This window comes from Pongo abelii, chromosome 14 (assembly GCF_028885655.2).
Source record: "Pongo abelii isolate AG06213 chromosome 14, NHGRI_mPonAbe1-v2.0_pri, whole genome shotgun sequence".
Lineage (NCBI taxonomy): Eukaryota > Metazoa > Chordata > Mammalia > Primates > Hominidae > Pongo > Pongo abelii.
This window is the reverse complement of record NC_071999.2, coordinates 39,882,480-39,909,169: the sequence shown is the minus strand read 5'-3', so window position 1 is coordinate 39,909,169 and position 26,690 is coordinate 39,882,480. Positions and strand designations below refer to the sequence as shown.

Sequence of the window (26,690 nt, the reverse complement as noted above, 5' to 3'; positions counted from 1 at the left end):
GATGTATACCTTTAATGTAATAGTGTTTCTTCTCATGAAGAGCTCCTACTAATATTAAATCAAAACAGTCAACAGCCTAGCAACATACCTTACAAAAACTTGTAACTACATTATCATTTTATTACATTCAGTACAAACAAGCAACAACAGATAATTCTGGTTTTGGAAACAACTGTTTTCCAGAACTTTTAGTTATGTGTTTATATATAAATATACACATTTAATGCATTATCTTTATTTCTCCTCCTCCCACCTCTTGTCATCCAGGAGACCTTGATCATGGCAACTGCAGTTTTGCTAACCAAGTGCATTTGCCAACCATGTGACTCCTGAGGTTGAGAGATGTGAGTTAAACAAGGATCCATAAAAAAATATAGAAGCTAAATCTAAAGAATAGGTATGAATTTTCTGGGAAAGAAAAACATTTCTAGGAAGAAAACACTATTTAGAATACACTGTGCCAATTCAAATTTCCTTATCTGGAATGCCCTCACTCCACCAATCTACTGTGCAAACTGCAGCTGACCCTTTCGAGCAAATCTCAGGGGAATCCTCCACCTTAATGTCTTTCCCAACTGCTTCAAATAGTTCATCGCTTTCTTCTCTGTGATACTGTGGTATCTAATACACACTTTCACTCAAAGTCACAAGCAAAGAAAGGGCAGAGCCAGGATTTGAATTCTGACTAGTCCTACCATAAAGGCCCGAACACATTATTTAGTATTTTTAATTTATACATTAGTCTCTCTTATTAGAACTTGAAATCCTTAAAGATAAGAATCATCTTCCCAATCCTGTTCTGTCCTCAGAGTTTGGCATACCATCCCTATGCTATGCTCCCATCAAGTACCTAGAAATAGAAGTATGTTTAAACTAATCTGCTTCTCCTCACCAAAAGGTCTCTATAGTTCTGTCAGGGTTTAAAACCATACAAGAATGCTGCTGACATATACTGTATGTTAATGGAAGACCATAATATGTATCACCACGTCTGAAAAAATAGACAACCAAATTTACAGTAGCTAGTTTCCTAGATAAGTCGTTCCTAGAACACTTCTGTGATGGGTCCTCTACTCTAGGCACTGCTATGGAGCACCAAAATGATAGTCACCACAATAATCCTTTCCCCACTCACTCTTTCTGTTGCCCTCTGTTCCTAATTCTGCTCCAGTATTAACCTGATCCAGCTGGGATCAAGCACGTACCTACTAATGGACCCAAAGACACAGATAACGTTCTCCCCCTGCCCTTCCCTTTGTAGCCCTGCTCCTTCTGGCCCATTGTCATTTAAACTCTAGTTAGCAAAACACAAATAGGTATCTGCAGATTCTCTTCAGGACAGTCCAAGTCCACCTGTAAACAACTCCTTTTTGGTCTTTTAGGCCCCAACATCACTCTCAATAGTGCAGAGACAGAAACAAACAAACAAACCTTGAATTGTGCGTTAGTAAGTAATCAATAAAATATTTCCTAAATGGAACTAAGGAACATGTGCAACCCCAAGGAGCCATAAGAATAATTAAATTCCAGAAAATAAGTATAGTAGTTTATTATGACTAAAGAGTGTAGAGCTATGAGAAAAAATAAAATGTCACTAGAAAGACAGGCAGGGGCAAATTATGACATGCCATGTATATCATGATACTCAATTAGCATTTATGTGCCAAGTGAAGATGCTGAGTGATTTTGTGCCTGGGTAAGCAAACAGATTCTTGAGGGCTTCAAGAATCAAAGCTTCAATATATTTAAACATCCAAAGCTCAGTGTGCTGAATGCTTGCCATAGTAAACACGATAGTTACCACAAAAGCTATCAACATGTGATGCTATTTCCATATCTTAATTTCAATCAGAGTATAGCTTGGATTCGAGACAGTTGCAAGTTAAATTCCTAAGAATTCTAACAAACAGGCAGTAAGCATAGCAAGTACTGTCTGTGTCTGAAGCTTAATTTAACAGTTATTTGCTATGAAATCTTGGAAAAATTATTTCACTTTCTTTAATCTTTAGTTCCCTCATCTATAAAACTACCAAAGTTGTAGGGTAAAGAATTTAGCAAAATCCCTGGTACCTAATATGCACTTAACAGAGGTTTATTACTTTTATTATTATTGATATTAATAAAGAAAAGACCTAGATTTTCTACAAACATTGCAGCATATATTTTTTAAAGGTGTTTCCTTTTAATTAGCTGAAGTCAAAAATATTTGGGCTTTTCCGGTGATACTACTGAACCAACAGTGCCTTTGGATGCACAGATGAAGGCACATGAGAATAAAAATACATAAAGGGGGGAAAAAGAAAAGAGTAGAAGCATGGAAAAGGATGAAATAATTCAAAGTAAAAAAGCAATGGGTTTACAAAATAGAAAACAGTGTCATTTTTACAGGAATTTATGTAAAGCATTACTAATAAAAGATCTTACATTTTTATCACTATCACTCATTTTACCCTTATTTTCGCTAAGACCAGCTGTTATGGGCTGCACTGTATCCCCCCAAAAATTCATATGCTAAAGGTGAGGACTTCAACATTATGAATTTTGGGGGGAACACAGTACAGCCTAACGGCACTGCATTTGGACATAGAACCTTTAAAGAGATAAGTCAGATAAAATGAGATCATATGGATAGGCCCTAATCTAATATAACTGATGTCCACATAAGAACAGGAGATTAGGACATAGAAACACAAAAGAAAGCACATATGAAGACACACGGAAAAGACGGCCATCTGCAAGTCAAGGAGAAAGATTCAGAAGAAACCAGTCCTGTGGCAACTACAACTGTGAGAAAATAAATTACAATTGTTTAAGCCACCCAGTCTGCAGTATGTGTCATGACACCTCCAGCAAACTAATACACCAGCCAAACCCCAGAGACTCACGTTAATATAACTGAAGAGATCACTGCTAGACTAGAAAATCAGAGACCTGAAATCCAGTTCTACAGTATGGCAACTTAAAATCTGAGTATCCCACATTAAATCAGTAATTTCTCTGTGCCTAGCTTTCCACATCTGAAAAACTAAATAATCTTTAAAATTTTATCAAGCACCAGCATTCTGGAGTTCTAGTATTCAATTCAGAGTCCTGTTTAAAATATGGTGCCCCTGACAGTTAATATACAAAGTAGCAATCTAAATACCGGAAGAGAGACTTGTTCTGATAAGTCAAGTAAATCTTCACAAAACACATCTTCTGCTTTCCAGGTAAAGGTAGAATTCCTTCTTGATTTCTGGTTTCAATAAGCAGGGAATACAGGAATTTCTGTCAAAAGTGTACATTCACTTATATATATTTTTATAGAGCTCACAAAAAGCAGTTGTTTATTTCATTAAGAAACAATATAGCAAATAATATATAAAAACATGTTGGGAATAAGAGTACTCTCATTGTACTTAAACTCCAACATTTTATTCTAATAATTGTTTCCTCAACTCTATAATAATGTTTTCAATTTTCCTTTCAAAGTATTTGCTGACAATAAGATGTATTTTAATTTGTTGCCATATTGATTTCCATGAATTATGTAAGCAATTTTTACCAGAGTAGGGAGAACAAGTTTTTCCCCAGTGGTTTGTGGTTTTTAAATTGTTGCTATTAATTCAATGCATCTGTTCGGATGAGGTTTACTGACATATAATCAGAAAACCTAAAGTATGAATGACTGGAACAATATAAAGGTTGTGTGTGTATATACACACATGTACACACATATGCACACAGAGAGAGAAAGAGGGCATGGTAGACTACCTTTCAGTTTCTTTCTATACTTCTAATGGTTCATCTAATTTAAAAATCTTAAAAATTTCAGAAATCTCCAGACCACTGACAGCCAATAAAAATATAGTGCAAGTCACAGATACAAGCCATATATATAACTTCAAATTTTCTATTAGCCACATGAAAAATGTAAAATAAAACAGGTGAAATTAACTTATATTTTATTAACTCAGTACATATACCCAAATATCCAAAATGTCATTTCAAAATGTAGTAAATATTATGAAATTATTGAGCTATTTTACATTTTTTTTACACCTAGCCCTCAAAATTAAGTGTGCATTTTATATTCTAAGGACATTTTAAATGCTCACTAGCCACATGTGTGGCTAGTGGCCATCATGCTGGACCACACAGCTGTAGCCAGATCTAGCCTCCAGCCATCTTTCAAAACTCAACTCAAGCTTCATCACCTTTATAAAGACTTACCTTGACTTACTTGGCAGATTTCTTTTTTCAGTGTAGCCCACAATACCCTAATATCATAGAAATCCTAATTGATTTCTATGATAGAATTTACACATCTCATTGCCCATATTTGTCACCCTCTACAACTCTATAAACTCCAAGGCAGAGACCTTATCTTGATCATTGTATCCTAAGTGCCTAGCTTTACATATGGTAAGTAATCAATAAAAGTCTGTGGGATAAAATGGATATGTGACCAGATATGAAGTTAGACTGAAAATGAATATACGTATTTAGATCCAATAGACTGGTATTTATATGGGGGTGGGTGCAGGAGGAGGGGAAGCCACAGAGAAATAGCTAGGAGCAAAAGAATAGATCATCTGTGAGCTAAATATAGTAGCCCACACTGAATAACTGAATCAAAACTGGACAATGATATAATTTAATAACTTATGAGTGTATGTTAAACATTAATATCTGATCATGTCCTGATAATAATATAAAGCAAAACTTTTATTACCCTTGTGGCTTTTTCTCAGGAGTAAGCTATAATAGAGTCCCTCTTTAACAACTAATAACATGCCACAAGTGTGACACATCTAATTATTACATTTTATTCCCATAAACAATCTTCCCACTAATACAGCTCTAATCTTTTTACATACACAGATAATAAATTAAGGTTCTAAAATATAAAATGCATATCGATCCAAAACTACAACCATTCTTTCATTGGAATTCAAATCTCTGTTGTAAATGTCTATATCCTATATTTTCCAGCCAGGTCATCTTCAATTTATTTCAGAGTTTGGCAGCATAATTTTTCAATGTAATTGGGTTCAGCTGTCACACTGAGTGACAGTCTGTCATACAGTAACTAAAATATATTAGTTTATCTTTCAGAGTGCACATCACTAATAAGGTTAAACATTATTTCTAGGATAAAATACAGTCATCCATCGCTTAACAACAGAGTTCCATTTTGAGAAATGTGTCATTAGTTGATTTTGTTGTTGTACAAATATCAGAGTGTACTTACATAAACTTAGATGGTACAGCCCACACACATAGGCTCTATGGCATGGTCTATTGTTCCTAGGCTACAAACCTGCACAGCATGTTACTGTATTGCATAAACAATTATAATTCAATAGTATTAATATATCCAAACATATCTAGACATAGAAAAGGTACAGTAAAAATATAGTATAAAAGATAAAACACGGTACACCTGTAGAGAACACTTTACATGAATGGAGCTTCCAAGACTGGAAGTTGCTCTGGGTGAGTCAGTGGTTGCGTGGTGAGTGAATGTGAAGGCCTAGGACATTACAATAACTACCACAGACTTTATAAAATGTATATACTTGGGCTACACTTAATTTACCAAAAAAAAAGTTTATTTCTTTAATATTAAAGTAACCTTAGCTTACTATAAACGTTTTTACTTTATAAACACTTTCATTTTTTTAACTTTTTGACTTCTATAATAATTAGCTTAAAACACAAACACATTGTATGACTATACAAAAATATTTTCTTTGTATCTTATTTTATAACCTTTTTCTATGTTTACCTTTTTTAACTTTTTAAACTTTTGTGTTAAAAACTAAGACACAAACACACACATTAGCCTAAACCTAAGAAGTGTCAGGATCTTCAAGAACACTGTCTTCCACCGCCACATCATGTCCCACTGAAAAGTCTTCAGGGGCAACAACACCTATGGAGCTGTCATCTCTTATCATAACAATGCCTTCTTCTGCAATACCTCCTGCAAGACCTGCCTGAGGCTGTTTTACAGTTAACTTTTTTTTTAAGCATGAGTTCATGCTAAAATAATGATAAAAAGTACAGTATAGCAAATACACAAACCAGTAACACAGCTGCTTATTATCAAGTATTATGTACTGTACATAACTGTGTATGTGCTATACCTTTATACAACTAGCAGTGCAATAGGTTTGCTTACACCACCATCACCACAGTGAATGATGCATTGTGCTATGACATTATGATAGCTCTGACTTCGCTAGGAGATAAGAATTTTTCAGCTCCATCATAATCTTATGGGACCACCATTGTATATGTGGTCCATTGTAGACCAAAATGTCATTATGCAGCATCAGCAAATCTGACTAAAACCTATTTGCTCAACATACTCCCTATGACACTTATGTAACTGAGTACTTTCAAAGAGAAAAATGCTTCTTCACAGCTACTCAACAGACTCCTAAAATAAGTATGTCAGTCGCCATAAAAATGAACGCTTTTTTTTATCCTAAGGCCTGGATGAGAAACTGTTAATAGTTCAAAACAATTTTATGACCATTCCAGGAATCTTGAACTGCTATGTAGTATTAATGAGGTGCCATTAGAATCTATACTTAGTATAGTCCAGTATTGAAAGACTGCACCTCCAATCCCACCCAAGCAGAGCTTCCTGTCTGCCAGGTGGATGACTTCAACAACAGCAATGAAACAAGCATGTGAACAGATTAACGCCTACGAAAAAAACATAAAATTCACACCTTAGAATATTTTATTCATAGAAATAGATACTCTAAAGAAACTTACAATATGAAAAGTCACATTTTGGTAAAAAATGAATCATTAAACCTCAACTCTTAAAAAACATGACAAATAAACATAGCACTTCATAATTAGTTACTGTATTATTACATATAATACTATTTGACCTGGCTTCTAAGGTATTTTTTCTGTAACATACTTTCAATTTTTATTGCAGATTAATGGAAAACTATAACTCGATTTGCAGAAAGGAAAAAACAGTTCCTTTAGGAGGTGGTGAGGGGACAGGATATCCTTACAGAAAAAGAAAGGTTTGACATAATAGTGCTGCTACCAAAACAGTTAAGGAAAAATCCATATTCATGGTGATCCTGATCTTAAGAGTACTGAACTGAATCAGACCAACTTGAATTTTCTTCTAAGTTTTAGCAAGCCATTTATTTAACTCTACTTTGATAAACTATTGCAATTTTTGGAAATCAAATTTTATGAGACTGCAAAAATTAGAAATAAGTTCCAAACACTCTGAGTTTACTTACTCTCATCCCTTCCTCCACCTTTTCTCTTATTCATTTTTCACAAATGTCTGGAGTTCTAGCTCCTACTCTCAAGGGCAGGCAGTAAAAACCAAAAGCACCTCCAGTCTCCCCAGGGCCTAAACTTAATACCTATGCATTTAAACTATAACTCTATTCATGGTGTGAAATATCCTATTACTATTTCTTCAAATCCTGACCCAATTTTTAAAAAATTAATATGTATCAAATGTTTACTATGTATTAGGCCACAATACCTGACTTTACCAGGCATTAGGGGGTCTCCTCCCATTGTCACTTCCCCCAGTCACAACTTAATCTGAATCTGTCCTCCCCTTCTTACTGATGAATATCCTCTAATTTCATTATAAATAAAAATGAATCGTTTTTGCTCCAAAGATAAAGGACAAGTGACTATTATAGTTCATAAAATCATGTAAAATATGAATTTGTCTCCCAAAGTCTCCAATATAAGACCTAATAACTGACTTACCTCAGTTAGAACAATGCTATCTAAAAGAAATATAATGTGAGGTACATATATAATTTTTAAAATTTTAGTAGTCACACTAAAAGAAATATAAACAGGTAAAATGAATTTTAATAAGTATGTTTTATTTATAATAAAATAACCTAAAGGCAACATATCTACAACATGTAACTAATATAAAACATTATTAATAAGATATATTTTTTAACTAAGTCTTTGAAATTCGTGTGTATTTTACACTTAAAGCACACTCAATTCTCAAAAGCCACATTATAAGCGCTCACCAGCCACAAGAAATGGGCTTCCACACTGGATAGTATAGCTGTACACAAACAAAAAGAAGCAGTATTTTAGAACAAGAAGCAAACAAAGAGACAAATAAAGCTATAAATAGACTCAAAAGAGGCATAAATATATCCATGACCAATAAGTCTTCATTAAGTTATTTAAGATAAGCTAGGACTATAATAAAGGTAACAAATTGTACGTTGTTTCTTAAAAATACAAAAACAAAGGAGTTGTAGCGAAAACACGTTATCTTCAGAAGTTGTATGTTATATAAAATAAGTTCAAATAGATATTGGTCAAGCTCTCTAGAAGCCTATAAATAGACAGGTAGTATGAAAGATAAATAAAAGTTTTTGCTTTATCTTTTTTTAATTTTAAAATTCAGATTGTTTAATGTAACAAGTTTACAATCTCTTAAGGAACAAATGAATTACAAGTATTTTGCTTTAGATAAAGGATGACTTGGGATAAAATCATCGCTGAATATTCAGTAAGGAAGTGAAATCATCAGGCTTAATCATACATAACAAATTAGTTTTGTTGTCCACAAATCGATTTTTAGGTGACAAAACAAAAATTATACATGTGTGAGAGTTTGTGGTCTTTCCTTTCCTGTGCCAGAATTCTGGTTTGGCCTGCTGAGTCTCTTCACCTCCCTCACCTTTTAAGATTGTCTTTCCAGTTTAATTATTTTAAGCTTTGTAATAAAGATGAAAGAAATGGAATACTATGAAAATACAGGGTTAGGGCTAGGTGTGGAGCATTACAGAGAAGTTTCAAGATAAGAGAATCAAGAGTAGCTCTACTATGAGAACAAAACAAATGCAAGGGAAAAAATGAATTTTTAAATAAATATCACTATGGTGGGTATATATATGTGTGTCTGTGTGTGTGTGTGTGTATGTGTGTGTGTTTACATATATGTATGTATATATGTGTGTGTATATGTATGTATATATGTATATGTATATGTGTATGTATATATACATATACATGTATATACATGTGTGTATACGTGTATGTGTATACATGTATGTGTATACGTGTATGTGTATACATGTATGTGTATACGTGTATGTGTATACATGTATGTGTATACGTGTATGTGTATACATGTATGTGTGTGTATATACACACACACACACATATATATATATTCCACATGATTTTAAAGAAACAGAACTAAAGAATCTGAGTCCTATAGAAATTACTTTTGGCCGGGTGCAGTGGCTCACGCCTGTAAGCCCAACACTTTGGGAGGCCAAGGTGGGCGGATCACCCGAGGATGGGAGACGAGAAATGGAAGTTACTATTTAATGGGCACAGGATTTCATTTTGGGAAGATGAAAAATTTCTGGACATGGATGGTGATGATGGTTGAACAACAATGTGAAATCACTTAATGCCACCAAACTGTACACTTTAAAATGGTTAAAATATACGGTGACTATGATTAACAATATTGTACTGTGTATTTCAAAATAACTAGAAGATTTTGAGTGTTCTTATCACGAAGAAATGATAAATAGTTGAGGTGATGGACATGCTAAGTACCCCAATTTGATTTTTACACAATGTATACATGTATCAAAACATCATATTAGACCCCAGAAATACATACAATTATGTGTCAATTGAAAACAAAATTTTAAAAAGGGTTGAAATAAATTATATGTTATGTATATTTTACCTCTATAAAAAAATAAAGATATCAAGAATCTGAACATATCAGGCCAGCCTGGGAATAAACCTAATGACCAAAAAAAAAAAACAAAAAAAGTTTACTGACTTTCAAAACCATAGTTTTTTTGCTCTCATAAAAAATTATTTGTATATAAATTTCCTTTTTTATAAATGCAAAACACTAATATCCTTAAAAAGTTAATCATCATTCACCTCAAAGACTACTGAAAATGAACGTAAATGCCAAATGTTAATGTTAATTTTCATCTATTCATCTTTACCTTCTCTTCAGAACTATAATATACTCAAAATTAAAGTCGTCTTTTTTCTTTGCCAGTGAGTCATTCATTTTTGTACTTCATTCATTTGATATTTATTAAATGCCTACCATGTGCACACATTTATAATTTTTCTGCAATGGGTATAACAATATATCTTTCAACAGTCAAATAAAAGGGAGAGTTGATAGAAAAAATACATACCTCTTATGATGGTTAATTTTAGGTGTCAACTTAACTGGGCCAGAGGATGCCCTTGTATTTCATTAAATATTATTCTGAATGTCTGTGAGGGTGTTTTTGAATGAGATTAGCATTTGCATTAGTATACTGTATAAACAGATTGCCCTCCCTAATGTGGATGGGCCTCATTCAACCAATCAGTTGAAGGCCTGAACAGAACAAAAGGCTGACCCTCCTACAAGTAGGGGTAATTAACTCCTCCTAACTGAAAGATATGAATGGTCAACTGTACCACTAGAATTTAAAAAAAAAATGATTTCTACAAAAAGAAATAAAGTTGATTGAATTTACTGTAGTCTATAGTTAGCATTAAGGCAAAAAACCATGAAAACACTCCTTCGTGGCTCTTGTCATTGTGCAAGCTATCCCTTTGTGGAAAGCTGTTCTTTTCCTGCTCTTTTAATCCTGGAACAGTTACTTGTCCTTCAAGATCCCTTTCACAAGACATCTACCCATGAAGCCTTCCCAACTCCTCCAAGCAAAGTTAGTAGTTCCATTAATGTTTCCACAGCACTTTGTTTATATCTCTACAATATTACTTTTATCCATTATAATTTATTTGTTTATTCTTCCATTCTTTGTTCTGAATTTCAAGTTATTTGAAGGTATGAATTATGTTACTCTTTTATGTACCCAAGAAGTATCTTGACTCTAGCAATAGCACACTGGATTAGGATTATTCAGTAATTTATTTAACTATCATTTTAAGTATTCTGAGCCTGCTGGAGTAAAAACGGAAGTTTCCATATGAAAGTTATAAAGCAGAAAATGAGCTTAAGCAAAGTGGAACTACAGTCATCAAGATAAAATGAAAAAAGAACTGGACTAAGGGTCAGGGAATCTGGGTGTTAATTCCTAGTCTGTGAAGGACCGTAGGATCTTAACCTACCTGGTTCTCAGTTTCCTCAACTATGCAAGTGAAACAGTCAGTCCACTGACCAGATCCGAAAACACTCTGACTCCTTACCAGTCTCAAATATCCAGAAAACTTTTTTAAAAATATACACCGTGTATTTACAGTGGGCCCTCTGTATCCATGAGTTCTATATCCATAGATTCAACCAATAGGGGATCGAAAATATTTCTTTTAAAAAATAGATGGTTGCATCTGTATTGAACATGTACATTTTTTCTTGTCACTTCCCTCAACAATGCAACAGAACAACTATTTACCTAGCATTTACACTGCATTAGGTATTATAAGTAATCTGGAGATGATCTGAAGTACATGGGAAGATATGCGTTGGTTATATGCAAATACTATGCCGTTTTATACAAAGGACTTGAGCATCCATGGATTTTGGTATCCTGAGGGGTCCTGGAACCAATCTTCCATGGATACCAAGGGACAACTGTATACATGTAGGTATACCAATCATCCTCCACTCAAAAATAAAAATAAAAACTGAAATGTTAAAGCAAGAGGCAAATGTAGAAATCAAAAGAATCAGAATAGCCTGCAAAGATAAGATTTGTACCCAAGCTGGACATGACTGAAACAAGCAAACTAACTATATCAAAGATGAGAGAAAATGTTCAGGGTAAAGTTCACTAAACACCACAAAATGCCAGATACTATGTTAAATACTCATAATAGCAAGGTAAGATAATGTGCTGATCCTCAAAAGATTCAGAGCCTCTAGTGCAGTCTGATAAGTAAACAAACACAGTTGTCCCTTGATATCTCTGGGGGATTGGTTCCAGGGCCCCCTGTGGTTACCAAAATCCATAGATTCCCAAGTTCCTGGTATACAATGGTATAGTATTTGCACATAACCTACGCACACCCTCCTGTGTACTTTAACTCCTCTATAGATAATACCTAATACAAAGTAAATGCTATGTAAATAGTTGTCATACTATATTGTTTAGGGCAGTGATCCCCAACCTTTTTGGCACCAGGAGCCGGTTTCATGGAAGACAATTTTTCCATGAATGGGGGGTTCAGGGGGGATGGTTTTGGGATGAAACTGTTCCACCTCAGATCATCAGGCATTAGATTCTCATAAGGAGCGCACAACCTAGATCCCTTGCTTGCGCAGTTCATGATAGGGTTTGCTCTCCTATGAGAATCTAATGGCACCGCTGATCTGACAGGAGGCAGAGCTCAGGTGGTAATGCTCGCTCACCCATGGCCCACTTTCTGCTGTGTGGCCCAGTTCCTAACAGGTCCATGGCCCAGGGGTTGGGAACCCCTGGTTTAGGGAATAATGACAAGATTAAAAAGTCTATACATGTTCAATACGGATGCAACCATCCATTTTTTCCTCACGTATTTTCTATCCAAAGTTAACTGAATTCACGGATATGGAACCCATGGATACAGAGGGCCAACTGTAATTTAAAATAGAACGTGTGGGTACTAAATCTGAAATATGTATAAAATTCTATGGGAAAGCACAGGTTGGGAGGAATAGCTTTTAGGGGAATATCAGGGAAGACGTCACTTAAGTAGGGGTAAGAGCTAAATCTTGAAAGATGAGCTGTTCTAAAGAACAAAAGACGGAAGAATATGATGACTTGAGAAATGTAACCACTATCAAGTAACAGTCAATATATTATAATAAAAGGAACATTCTTGTACTGATAACTCATATCTCCTAAGGTTAAAAAAAATTAAATACTTAATTTAAATTCAAGGACTTTGAAAGGGTGATCAAGTTATAAAGAATTAGTATAAATTAAGCGAAATAATTCTATGACATTTTATAATCAAGTATCGTTTATACATTCAGAGTTGAAAACACTTCTCTTTTTAAGATAGCAGACTTGCTTAGCTTAGAAAGACAATGACTTTATTTCACTGAATATTTCACAATATAGGTCAAGATGATTAAATAAGATAACACAGGTCATATGCTTAACACAGTGTCTGACATGTAAAGATTCTATCACCGTCATCATCATCATTATCAAAGGTAATGGTGTATTTAAATAGCAAAACTTGGATATGGAAGATCCAGCTTTGGATCTCATTCTGCTACTAAGCAATTTTGCAATCTTGGACAAGCCCCTTAACCTCAGTTATAGTTTAGTTATTATTTCAAAGGAGTTGGAAGAGGACATTAAAAACATAAGATATGAACCCAAACCCAATCTATAAATGCCAATTCCCTTCCCAAATGTAAAAAAATTAAATAACATAAAAATATGTATATACCACCTTTTAATCTGCTGCAAGTTATTTCTCTCAGAAAATGAAAGTATTTGCTAAAGAGAAATATATCTAGATATTTTTACTCCCATAAAATTTGCTATTAATCAATGTTTGCTCTACCTTCATAAACTGAAAGAAAAATCACAATTATTAGAAATTATATTACACAGATGCTAGTATAATTCCTTCTATAACTCATTTGTTTTATTCAAGCAAATATGGTCTATACAGTGGTTCAAATAATTACCTCCAATATGTAACAAGAAAATCACGAATTTACTTTTTCTGTATAATATATTAATGCATACTATTATTCTGGTTCAGAGTAATTTCTCAAGTATCCACATTATGCCCAGTGAAAATGTATAAAATTCAAAGCCATTTACCACATAACCAATTATTTCCCAAAACTCAAATATTAATAACTCATGGTATAGTTCTTGCTAAGTCACTTTAGTGTACAAATCCATTCAATTGACCTGCATTCATTTTTAATTTCCTCTGAATAGCCTGTCCTAAGTTGTCTATGGGGCACATTCCCTACCAGAGAATCAACTCATTGAGGCTGGCTGGTCCCTCCCCTTCCAACATCATCCCTTCATACATGCTGTCTTTGGGATAATTTCTAAGTACTAGCTACATTTGCTTAGTAATGGGAAAGAACTCTAGCTTTGGAACCTGAAGGTCTGAGTCCCAGCTGTGCTACTTGGTACCTAGATAACCGTGTCTAATTACTTCACATTTTCTACAGCCTTAGTTTCTACATATGTAAAGCAGGAATGGTATCTATAAAAGGAAATTATTCTGAGGGTTAGAGAACACTGCTGTGTTCAGTTCCGCAAGTGTACTGTAAATAGTTAAGAGCTATTAAACTATAGGCTAATGTTAGTTTCTAAAATAGTCATAAATTAGTTTTTAATCCTTTAACTTGCCCCTTAGACTTGTTACTCAAGTAGTCTTCTAAATATTTAAGCAAATACTCCCAGAGGGAGTTACTATTTGCCTTGGATCACCATTCATGTCTTACCACATCAACATGTGAAAGTCAGCCCTGTGAGAGAAGAGATGGAAGAGACTCCACACAAAGGAACTGGTGTTACCTCTTGCCTCTTCCTTCCCCAGTTTCTCACCCTCCTCATGCAAAGTAAGAAATCAGAAAAACTACCTCAGGCACTGATAAAGACTATGCAGGATTCAAGACAACAGATGTCCTGTGCTTCAGCAGGAGATCATGATCTGTGTGTACCTAAGAGTCCCCTCCCTGACAGGTCACTAGGCTCAGGTACTCCAAGCTAAAATAGGACAGATCACTTTTAGTTAGATCATTACTTCTTTCTATGGTCAGGTGATTCTCAGGACCAAGGTAAGAACTAAAACAACAATAGTAAGTACTAACTAAAGTTTACTATATACCAAGCACTTTACATATATTAACCCATTTAATCTGTACAACCTGTATATCTATTTTATAAGGTTGAAATCCCATTTTACACACGAAGAAACTGAGGCACAGAATGTTTTAATAGCTGTATGTTATTTCATAACATGGATGTAAAAATAATATATTTAATGTTTTCCTATTGCTGAACATTTAAGTTGTTGCCACATGTTATATCATAAAAATACACTTAATTTTCATACCTGTCCGCAGGTATTTTTTTCTTTGGCCTAAAGAACTAAGAATAAATTATAGGAACCTCTTTAAAATCCTTGATACATATTGGTAAAACATCACTCGGAATAGCTGTAACAGTTTACGAGCCCAGAAAGAGCATTTAAGATTATTTTAACTTGCCCTAGCAAACAATCATCATTTCTTTTTTTGTGAGACAGGGTCTTACTCCATCACCCAGGCTGGAATGCAGTGGCGTGATCACAGCTCACTGCAGACTCAACCTCCAGGGTTGTTGCCTAGGTTGGTCTTGAACTCCCTGGCTCAAGCAATCCTCCCACCTCAGACTCCCAAAGTGCTGGAATTACAGGTATGAGCCACCATGACCAGCTGGTCATTTCTTTTTAATCACTTCCTTTTCATGTTATCTGTTACCTTATGTTCTTATTTAGCCAAAGTGAGTATTTTTATATTAATTAACCATGTATATTTCTTCTTTCTTGAAATATATCAAGTCCTTTGACAAGTAAACATTTTTCTTATGCTTCGTCCTGTAATATTTAATACCTAAAGTATTTTAAAATTTTTTAATTTAGAATATTAGAAATTAAATATTTCTAAATTTTTAATTTAGAAAATTAGAATATTCTAAATTTTTTAATTTAGAATATTAGAATATTTAATTTAAACATTAGTATTTAAATATTTTTTACTTTAGAATATCGCGGCACAAATGGATAGAAACCCAACTCAAACTGGCTTAAAGCAAAATGATGCACTGAAATATCTGGAGATGGAACTGTCTTGAGGGGATCCAAAGCTGCCATCAGCAATGTATGGCTTGGTTTTAGATGCCTTTCTAACAGCTCTGTTCTCAAGTAGAATCTGCCTTCATGGTGCAGACTGCAATCAATTCTAGACTTACATTCTAACATTTTCAGCAACCCCAGCGAAAGCACCTTTTTCTTTCTTCAGAAAGAAGTTATCAAGCTGTCTCAGAAATGCAGCTAAATTTTATAACCAACACCAGTTACTGTTGGGCCAGACGTCAGTTTCTCTGTCTGGTCCAGGAAAGCAGGATAAAGTCCAGTGAAGCCCCAGACCATAAAAATCAAGAATGACTCCCTAAAAGAGTATCAAAAAATCGAGAATGTTAACAGCAGAAAGAATGGATGCTAGGCAGCCAAAACCGGCAGAAATCTATAACATTAGAGTCCTTGGCTACCCACCCATCTCAGACACTCATTTCTTTTCATACATATAACTACTTAAATACCCATGTTTAACATGGCTATCTTAGACACAATAGGAAGTGTACTTACCACCTTACCAGAGAGTGAAAAAAGACAAAGTCAAATTACTGCATCTAACCTCAAGTCTGAAATTTTTGTGTTATGACAATATTCTTCTTGGTGGTACCTCAAACCTGACCAATTACATAGCTATGTAATAAATTTAACTATACCTTCTAATTAATATACAATGGTAAAAGAACATTAAGAAACAATAACTGCATTTAGAAGACTGGAGAAGGTTAAAGAAACACAATGATAACTAATTTCAAAGCATAAACCATATGTCATTGGTCAGAGTAACAAGAATTCCCTGTCCTTGCTAATGGAATTCCTTGGGTCGGCCAATATGAACGCATTCACTACCACTATCTCAGAAGATCTCACTTATTATCCTCCATAATGCAGATTTTCCTTCTAGCAGCTATACTGCTGGAGCTTAGAATTGCCTTAGAAGTAAAAGAATGCAGGCCTTTGTTTACCAGGCTTGAGGTTTCTCTCAAAGTATGGCTTCCCTAAAACTTTGGTAAGTTTTTTGTCAATTTACTTAAGTCAAAGGAGTTGAATTCGCAACTAAAACAAGAGATCCTGTCAGGATCTTGTCAGCTTTTAAGTTTCAGTCTCATAGCAATAGGCCTTCCCAGTACTCTTATCCCCTTAACCCTCAGCTTAATGATCTTCCTTGAAGCAATGTGAAACAATAAACTGGGTGAGGAGGCACAGCTATTCTATCACTTGCTCCCTGGTTGCATCCTATCTTAAAGCTCTTCACAACTGTATTACTGTTACTTCGGTCAGAAGGCTGGCGTATACTGCATGAGAGGCTTGGGAGAAGCTTATCAGACAGAACTTTATTTGGTTCTAATTTAAACTCTTGGCTTTACTCGGCAATTTTAGCACGGGGTAAAAACTTAGGCCTTTATGACCTACAAAGCTTTAATATTCTAATTCTCTGCTATCTTGGATGGCAGCTACAGGCAGAAAGATCCTCTCTGCCTTGGAAAGGCTACATTTTCTTTCTGCTTTGCTTTCAAGCATGCTAACTTGGACCAAAGTTAACTGCTCTCTTAAAAGACATTGTATCAAAGACCCCAAAAAGTGACCAAAACATTCCAACATCCCTAATATTCCAACCTCAGTAGTTCCATTGACAAAGATAACACAGGTGACAATTTAAACAGCTGCTCTGTAAAAAGGAACTGCTAGAGGACCACAAAGTTCTCACTGCCTTCCACTCCATTTCAAAATCTAAGGTGTGTTTCCTACAATGTGTCATTTCCAGATACTAATGTCTATGTTACTGGGGATTCCTTCTGTTTACAAGTGACAAAAAACCCAACTTACACTGATTTGAAATAAATAACAATGGTAAATTTTAAAGGAGATAATTTAATGGTTAGAAGATAATCACCACAGACATAAAGAACTCTAGGTTCTCCAACAGAATCATGAGGTTATTTGCTTCACACCTGGTCAAATTCTAAGACAGGGACCTACAACTCTTAAGAATTTACACATTCAGCATCCCCATCAGAAAGCCTTCCAGCACAATTCCTGGAACCTACTCTGGCTCGCTACCCTTGGGTTAAATGTTTGTCCCTGAACCAATCACCACAATTCTTGCCACACCTAGGTTAGATGTCTGACCCTTAAGGCAGGCAGTGGGGTAGACCCACCTAAACCAGCTGAACTACAAATGGGGAATGAATGAGTCATCAAAGGAAAACTGAGGTACCACTACAAAGAGGTGAAATGTATGCCAGACACACAAAAACAAGAGATGTCCACTATTCTTGGCAATATGACAAATGCTAACAATATTTTCTATAATTTCTCTTCAATGCATTACGTATTTTCTTTGTTAACAACATGACTTTTGTTATGTGATTATATTTGAGTATACATAAAAGTTTACTGAAAAGTTTTTACCAGATTTGAACTTACTAACAGATGCCAGTTCAAAATAACATCTACATATGCAGTAATGCCTACATAGTCAGGTAATATCATACACATTGAACACATATTTCTAGTTTGAGGAATAAGAAATACATGAAGTTTATATGAGTTGAGTTTATATATGAGTTTATTTCAGGATCCTAAGTCTGGACCGTAATGTTGAATATAACTTCAGAAACTGACCATAATCATTACTGCCTAATGATAGTGTCCTGCACACTACAAATGCACTTAACTTATCCAAGGCCTAGAAATACAAAAAATAAATATACATAAAATCAACTCCTGCCCTCATGGAGTTCACAGCCTAGGAAGGGAAACACACACAAATAACTGCAATGCTACAGGGTGATATGTGATGCCAAAGAGATATGCTGACATTGTATAAAGACAAGAAATGGAAAACCTGGAACTAATGCATAACAATACGTTCAGTATACAGTAAAAAAAACAAAAAACAAAAAAACAAACAAAAAAAAACGCAGATGACTGAATTTTATAATACAGCTATACCAGTGACACAAAACGGGGGCTGGGTCTGTTAGACCCAATAAATTATTTCACACAGTTTGGGAAAAGTATAGCAAAAGAATAAAGAATCTTGAGATATTTTTTAATTAACAGCATAGTATTTGCCAAAAAGCAGCTAGCAATACACAAAACATTTATTTAAAATTAATATAACTTGATCTTAGACTGACCATAGAATATTTGCTACCTTAGTGTCATTATGTGACTAAATTAATATTTCTATGGAAAATCTCAAAATTCCTCAAGATATTGAAACCTCGAGCATTTACATATGAATCCTGAATTTTATTTTCCATACCCAATCATGAAAATAAAATACAACTCAAATTAATACGAAAAGCCTTACATATCAACATAAATTAAAATGCAGGAAATTATTTTAATATAAATGTGGTTTTATTAGTATTAAGGACCTCCATGATTCTAAGATGCAACTGTATATTTTTTAAATAAATATAATTCAAATGCAGAAGACACCTTGTTTGTAAAATTCTAAATATCTTTAAAATGAAAATTATGACTATCAAGCTGCAAATTTAAAAAAACTCTAAGGAAGAAGAGTTACTGCCATATTCAAGTATAAAAAAAAAAAAACCTTAAAGTTACCCTTTTAACCAAAATACCATGATCCATAAGCCAAGATGAAAGAAATTTAGTAAACCACAAATCCCCTCAAAGCATCTTGTTAGGCTTCCAGTTCAGCCAACAGCATGCCACTTAGAATGTAAAAAAAAAAATCAGAGGAAATATCATTTTCTACAACTGGACACACTGATATAACTCACAGTAACACATGAAAAAAAACTACAAATCCATGAAAAAATTTCATGAAAAAAATTTCATGAATTCAGTTATTCATAAAAAATCTTCAAGTCTATAATTAAATTCCATAATTATAATCATAGAATTATACTATACACATAAGAAAGCCATTGCAAAAAAATTATGAATTCTTTCACTAAGTAAATATTAATCCTCTATTATAAACATATTTTTCTAGAAATTTATGTTTATAAAAGAAACTTCCATGTTATAAGCAACGATAACACATGATATTTACATAGCTTTTACTTCAAATATGGATAAAGCTTATATAAACATATGTTAAGTGTGTTTACAAAAGAAGTAATAGATTAGGTAGTATGCCAGCTTTACAACTGAAAACAATCAACAAAATCTCTTCTCTGTAGTTAAATTCTCTTATATTGCCACTTTAAATAATTCCTCCAGAAGCCAAACTTTGTTAAGGATCAGTTTCTTTCATTAGTAGACCTACAATGCAAAATCCTTGACAATGCACTCTGACTGTAACTTTATTCACAAACTAATTTACCTATCTTCCTAACATTATCCATTCCATATTTCAATGTTTTAAGTCAACTATAACATCATTATACAAAATACATACATCTCTAATAAAAATCACTCATTTTATATCATATCACATTGGTGATTCTTCACCAAACTCCCACAATCCACCTAGTAGTAAAAATAGGTCTCTAGACCTTTGGGAAACAAAGCAGAAAAATTACAGCCACTGCTCTGTTGAAGAAGTCCTACACTTTAGTGCATGCTTAAACTTCACTCTGCCCAGCTTTTAATTCTTTGGCCAAGGCATGTGAGAAATAGCACTTAAAAACCAAGTATTTATGAGTATCCTTACATAGGAAGAAAAAATAAACAGGAAAAAGAAAGAAAAATATACTGACAAAGGTGACTGAGACAAGGGTATTGTTTAAGGTAGAAACTCCTCTTTTTTTTTGAAGTTTCATTAGTTCTCCATTCTTTTCTGTCATTCAGGGCACAGTAATAGGTATTTCATTATTTCACTTTACATTTTTATTTAATGTGTTAAATTAAAACTGAAAATTTAAAAAAATCGTTTTAGATTTAATATTAAAGGTTTCCAAACTCTAACGAGTCACTGAGTGTCCTATATGAATTTTATTGGTTTACTTATTAAATAAATAGAATTAAGTTTGATAATTAGTTTTTTAAATGCCCATGACTTCCACATATTTTTGAGAATCCACTTAAATTTTCATATGACATTTTCATGAGTGTATTGGACAATAAAGCTCTAAATCTACAGTTCAAGAAAATTACACTTCAAATGACTAATTTATATTCCACAATTAATATAATTAACAACTTAGTACTAATAAACAGCTCCTTTTGTCATTTATTCTTTTCTCCAAAAGTTTCTATTTAAAAATCTATTGCATTCTTTGAATATATACAAAGAAATTTTAAACCTAACTCTTTAAATTCCAAATATCATTGCAGTTACAAAGTCTTAAGTGGATTTCAGGATATACTATCTCAGTATTACTTTATTTCTAGTGACTCTAAGCTTAATGGTAAAATTCTCTAAAATAACGTCTGCATACTGAAACTTCATGTCAGATTTTCATTGCTCTGAAGAGTTAAATTTCTTTTTTATCTCAAGAGAAACATTTCACTTCCTTTCTTAGTCTACCATATATCTAAAAAACCCCATCTGTTAAGAACTGATTCAGCATACATTGCTACTGCTGCAGAGTCCAAACTGGTTATACATTCAAATCAGTTTCCAGGTTGTGAAAGCTCTACTGCCTCTTACCAGGTTAAAATGTATTAAGTAAGCATAGGAATACTTACTAAAATAGCCTAATATAATCTAACGTATAAATGATATTGGTTAGATCAAAACTGCAACTAAAAATGTGTTCCTTTAAATTACAGAAATACAGTTACCTGCTAACATACTAACAGTTTGAGATTTCATTTATCTTCTTTTAAAAAGAAATGGCAAGTACTGATCTCTTATTTGCAGCTAGTTAAAATTAAAATTCAAGAAAACCTTATTTCTAGTAGTGTTCTGAAAAGAACTTGGTTATATCAACTTAGTGACATTCCCTCAAACTTACACTGACTTTTCATGATGATTTATTTGAAAGGTACACGAAAGTAAAAAGAGGTGTTTTGTTTTAAACAGCAATGAATATAACAAAGACAGATAATCACCTTTGACCTGACACACTAGCAAAAGGAAAAAAACAGCTTCAACTTTTCTGTGCATTTATGAGGTTCATAAACCGTAGACATTATCTAATGCATGTCTCAGGACACCACTGATGTAGCTGCAGCTTTCTCTCAGTTTTCCAACAGAGTAAGTAAAAATAATTGCTTAGCTGAAAAATGACTGCATGGGTGTTAACGAAGTACCCCTGTGAGCATATTGTTACATTCCTGTGACTCCACACCAAATACAATACTCAACTGATCGCTCTCGATTTATGTCTTGCCTCCCAAAGCCCAACCTTACAGTATGTCAAAGACTAGATCTATTGCAGAGAAAACTGTTTAAAAAGCTTGGCTGCATTAAAAAAAAAAAAAAAACCTCCATTTACAAAGCACTAAATATGAACTACTGTTAATTATCCTCAATGTATGATTCTCCTCTCCTTATTTCTTTCCATTTCTTTCCTTGACATCTTAAACGCTTCTGAGCCTCTCTGTAGATAGCGCAAAACATTAAGTCATACACACTTCTGCAGTAACTCTTTCTTACCATGAAAGGAACCAAAACCTACCGCTGCGTTTAAAACCTTTCCTTTAGTCTTTACCCACATGCCACACTACTGAAAGTAACCACAGAAATCAACCTGTATGATTTGGTGTCCTCACACACCTTGTGTGCACAAAAAATGACTAAGAGATCAGTATATTCAGGGCAATATTACAAAGAAGGGACGGCTGCTTCAGAGACGGAGGGGGATGGATACAGACACAACACTCTCCATCATGGCCTTGGAATATTTAAAGACAGATGCAAAACTGCATCATTTTCTGTCTCCTTCGAAAACATCACACCCCAGCTGCTCAAGTTGGAAGCTAATGCGCTTCTCACATTTCAGCAACACGGGGGAATCTAGGCTCCAGGGGCAAGGCTGTCATCCTCGGAGAGCGACACCACGGACAATTAAGAGTGTGAGAAAAAGAACCCCAGAGAACACGAGGCCTCCTCACCTCCTAACTAAACTCTAAAGTCGACCCAAAACCTTCACCGCGGGTACTGGTTTACTCGTGGTCCTAAAAAGTGGTAAGAAGCGGCGTTAAGTTGGGCACTGCGCTCAGGTGGCAGGAGAGGACCAGAAAGAGGAGAGTAGGGAGGTGGCGTGGCTCTAGCAACGCGCAGGCAGGTCACCCGCTGGGCAATACCGGCTGAACGCTCTGTGCTCCCCGGGACGCGCGGCGCGTGTGACCCTGGGGGTGGAGGGTGGGAGCGAAAGGCGCTGGGGACCGTGTATGTGGGGACTGGGGAAGCAGACTGAGAGCACGCCTTTTCCTTACCAGGTTGAGCACCGTCTCCACGATGTCCCTGTTGCTGACCTCTCCGACCTGTATGAGTCCAATCAACACTGCGAATTTCATCCGGATGTTGCGGATCGGCACCGAAGGGTTAATCATCCCCGCGGGGAGCATCACGGAGCCGGAGCCGGACGCCCCCCTTAGCTCCCCCATCCCGCTGCCCCCGGTGCCGCCACCACCGCTGCCCCCGCCGCCTCCGCCAGCGGCCCCGACGGCAATGAGCCCCACGGGCTGAGGCTCGAGCCCCGGGCCCGGGCCCGGCTTCTCGCTCGCCATTGGCCCCCCTCCTGAGGAGAAGGGAAGAGCAGCGGCGCTGCCGCCGCCGGTACCGTTATACCTGCCTCGGCCCCCGCCCCCCGGCCGTCGCCTCGGAGCCCCAGCATCCACCAGCGCCGCGGCGCCGGGCCCGCTCCCCGCCTGCGCCTCAGCCCGGCCCGCTCCGGCGCTCTCCCCCGCGGAGGCGGCGGGGGATCCGCAGGCTTATTCTCGGCGGTGGCGGTACCGCTAACCGCTGCCAGGCAAGCGGCCGTGCCCGCCCAGCAGGTGTGCCGCTGCCGCTGCCGCCGCCGCTGCCTCTGCTCTCTCCCTCTCCCGGTCCGTCCGGCCCGGCCCGCCCCCCGCGGAGATGCTGCAGCCGCTCCGAGAAGCCCTAGGACGCGAGCAGCTGGCCACGACGCTGGCCGGTGCTGAAGCTCCGGCTATGGCCGATGCTATTGACGCCGCTGCCGCCGCTGCTACGGTCGCCACTGTTGTTGTGAAGCCCCGACGCCGCCGCTCACTCCGCCATGTTGCCGCCCCCTGCCTGCGGTAGCAGCCACTGCGCCTGCGCACAGCCTCGGGGGGGCGGAGCCCTCGGTGCACCCCCTCTTTTGCCCTGCCCTCCTTCTCTTCCCACCCACCCACCCCGACACCCCTCGTCCCTCCCCCAACCACCCCGAACGGATAGACAGGTGAGCAGGTGCATGGGGACTGCTGCCAGACACTGGGGCAAGCTGGCAGAGGCGGGGCGGGTAGTGGCTTCCTTGTGGTTTTTCCCTTGAGGGCGGATTCTCCCTGTGGGGAAGGACACAGTGTGCATGTCTTGCCTTCGCTGCCACCTCCTCCTTCTCTCAATATCCTCTTGCTGGGAGGAGGTTCCTCATCTCCGTTGTTGCATCCAGCTGCTGCTACTGCCAGTGCCACGTGCCTTGTAAGGTAGGGGAGTGGCAGACGACCTCTTTCTGCCCCTCTTCGCCCTTCCTCGCAGTCCTGTCCGCCTGCCCTCCCTAGAATTTCCCAAAGAAAAAGTGGCTGGCAAAGCAGAAACAAATGCACGGGGTGGGGGCGGGGGGGGCGATCATGCATTGTCGGGGGAAGAATACAGATGGAGTGTAATGGTGCTTTTTCTACAGCCATGAAAGAGGCTGACACCTGCACACTCAGGCACGACTTAAAATAGAACTTGTCAAACAGTGATCCACTCTGGATCAAGCTCGGAACAACAAACAGCTCTTGAACTCACCTCCCAGCCTAAAAAGACTGCAGTGTGTGACACTTGGGGTAGTTTGGTGGGAACGACAAAATCCTGACGATCCTCAGGTATGATGCCAATTATTGATGCTTCCTTTTTTCATAGGCACGTACAATTCAGAGGACTTTAGAAATTATCTAAAAACATGGGTGATTCTCACTGCCAGCCTTGATGTGTGAGAAAAGTACATATCTATGTCTGCACAGATACAAGAGACAAAAAATAAACCTTTAATTTTTAAAAATTAAAATGTACACAGTAGTCTTGCTGCTAGTATTGAATTAAAACTAAATAGGCATGACTGTTCCTTGAAAGGAAGGATATAATTTTCTTTAATATTTCATGAGGTCTTCCCTTTTCAATAAAGATTATTGCAAGTCACCAGAAATATTAGGTATCTTGAGGTATATTCAAATCGTTTTGTCATCTCAAATGAAAAAGGTCAATATACAAATCCACCATAATCAGTTTTGTTATTATTCATATTTAATTGGACCTGCCAGTCAAGTTAACTCCCAGGATATGGGAACACGGTAAAATTCTAAGTACCATAGGTTATAAAATAGTTCCTCAAAACCAGTACTTAGCATGAATTCTTGGTTGCATGTCTGTTTGTTTAAACTTGCACCAAAGTGATTGAATTGTTAAAGTAGTTAAGCAAACACTTCTGAAAGCAGTGGTAACTAGCATGTCCATTTAAATTAAATGGCAATTGAATTATAAAATGCTAGAATGCTTGAAACTGTACGGGAAATTTACAAAACATACAAGTCATAATAGTATGACTTGAGATATACTATATAATTGAAAAATCCTGTAACATTTATATCCTTCTACTACATTTTTGTCTGTCCCAAGTGAGTATCATCTGCTTTTAAGAGTACTGTTTCATTTGCAAGTTTAAAATGATATCTTTTTAAAATACATAAATCTAGACTGAAAGGTTGTCACACTAAGTTTTTTTACCCACTGTGCATATATCTATATGGCAGCAGGTTCTACCTTTTGCTATTTTTAGACTTCTTGCATGAGTACTTTGAGAGACAGTGACAACCTGAACTTTCTATTTCCTTTCTGAATGAATAGCTTAACATCATTTTTAACATTTCCATTTTAATTTTTCTTGTGTTTTTTCTTAAGCAGTCTGTATATGCACTTGGTTGTATTTTTCTGCTCATTTTTCTTTAGTGAAGATAGTGAGTGGGTAAAGATAATATCACCATTTCTAAGTAGGAAAACTCTACTTCTTTTGCCTACTTAATGCAATTTCAGAGATATTTAAAAGAGCTTACCAATTAAAAAGCTTTCTCCAGTAGACGATCAGCTCCTCACAGGCGCTATGATACTGTGGAAAGTGCATGATTCTTTGAGTCATACTTACAACTTACTACCTTTGCAGTCTACTCAAGCTATTTGAGTTTCAGTCTCCTCGTTCCTTAAGTAAGGATGATAATATGTGTTCCATAGGGAAGTAAGAATTCCATAAAATAATTTCAGCTGAGCAGCTAGCATATAGTCAATGTGTCTTTGTGTCCTTAGTGTACAGGCATGTGTGTTGCATGACCTATAAACACATGTAATACCAATTATAACCACATGCAAGTCTGCATAATTGCACAGTTATATGTCTTCCATACCATCCCAAAAGCATAAAGTTTAGAAAAGTCAGCAGGTCTATTTCTTTTTGGCCTACAAAACCTTTTCCCTGAAAATGTACAAATAACTTTACATTTACATTAACAATATTTTGAAATAAAAGCTACATAATAATAGAAGATACCTAATATGTATATTTTTAAATCTCCAGATTAGAAAATATATTTTATGTGGTGAATATTAATTTTTTATGCATTTTTGCATACCCATACTTCCTAAGGACAACCATTCAAAGATAAGAAACCTGTGAATCTGAGTTTCAGGAAGCAATATTGCAGAGAGGTTGAGAAGTCATGCCCCAGATTCAATGGAAGCTGGATTTAGATTCTAGTTCCACCACCCACTTATATGTGTGATGTTGGGAAAATGACTTTAG

General features: G+C 36.2%; 1 protein-coding gene across 5 annotated transcripts in view; it reads right to left on the bottom strand.

The window, feature by feature from the left end:
* Positions 1-23,501, bottom strand: part of NBEA (neurobeachin) — a 747,382-nt gene extending 723,881 nt beyond the window's left edge. For 2 of the 5 annotated variants that reach the window (XM_054528904.2, XM_054528905.2), the window contains exon 1: positions 23,131-23,501. In XM_054528904.2, coding sequence (XP_054384879.2) covers positions 23,131-23,424 — 294 coding nt within the window. In that variant the 5' untranslated portion in view covers positions 23,425-23,501. The remainder of the gene's footprint in view (positions 1-23,130) is intronic. The other 3 variants (XM_054528908.2, XM_054528906.2, XM_054528903.2) reach the window with 3 other exon arrangements.
* Positions 23,502-26,690: the final 3,189 nt, after the last annotated feature.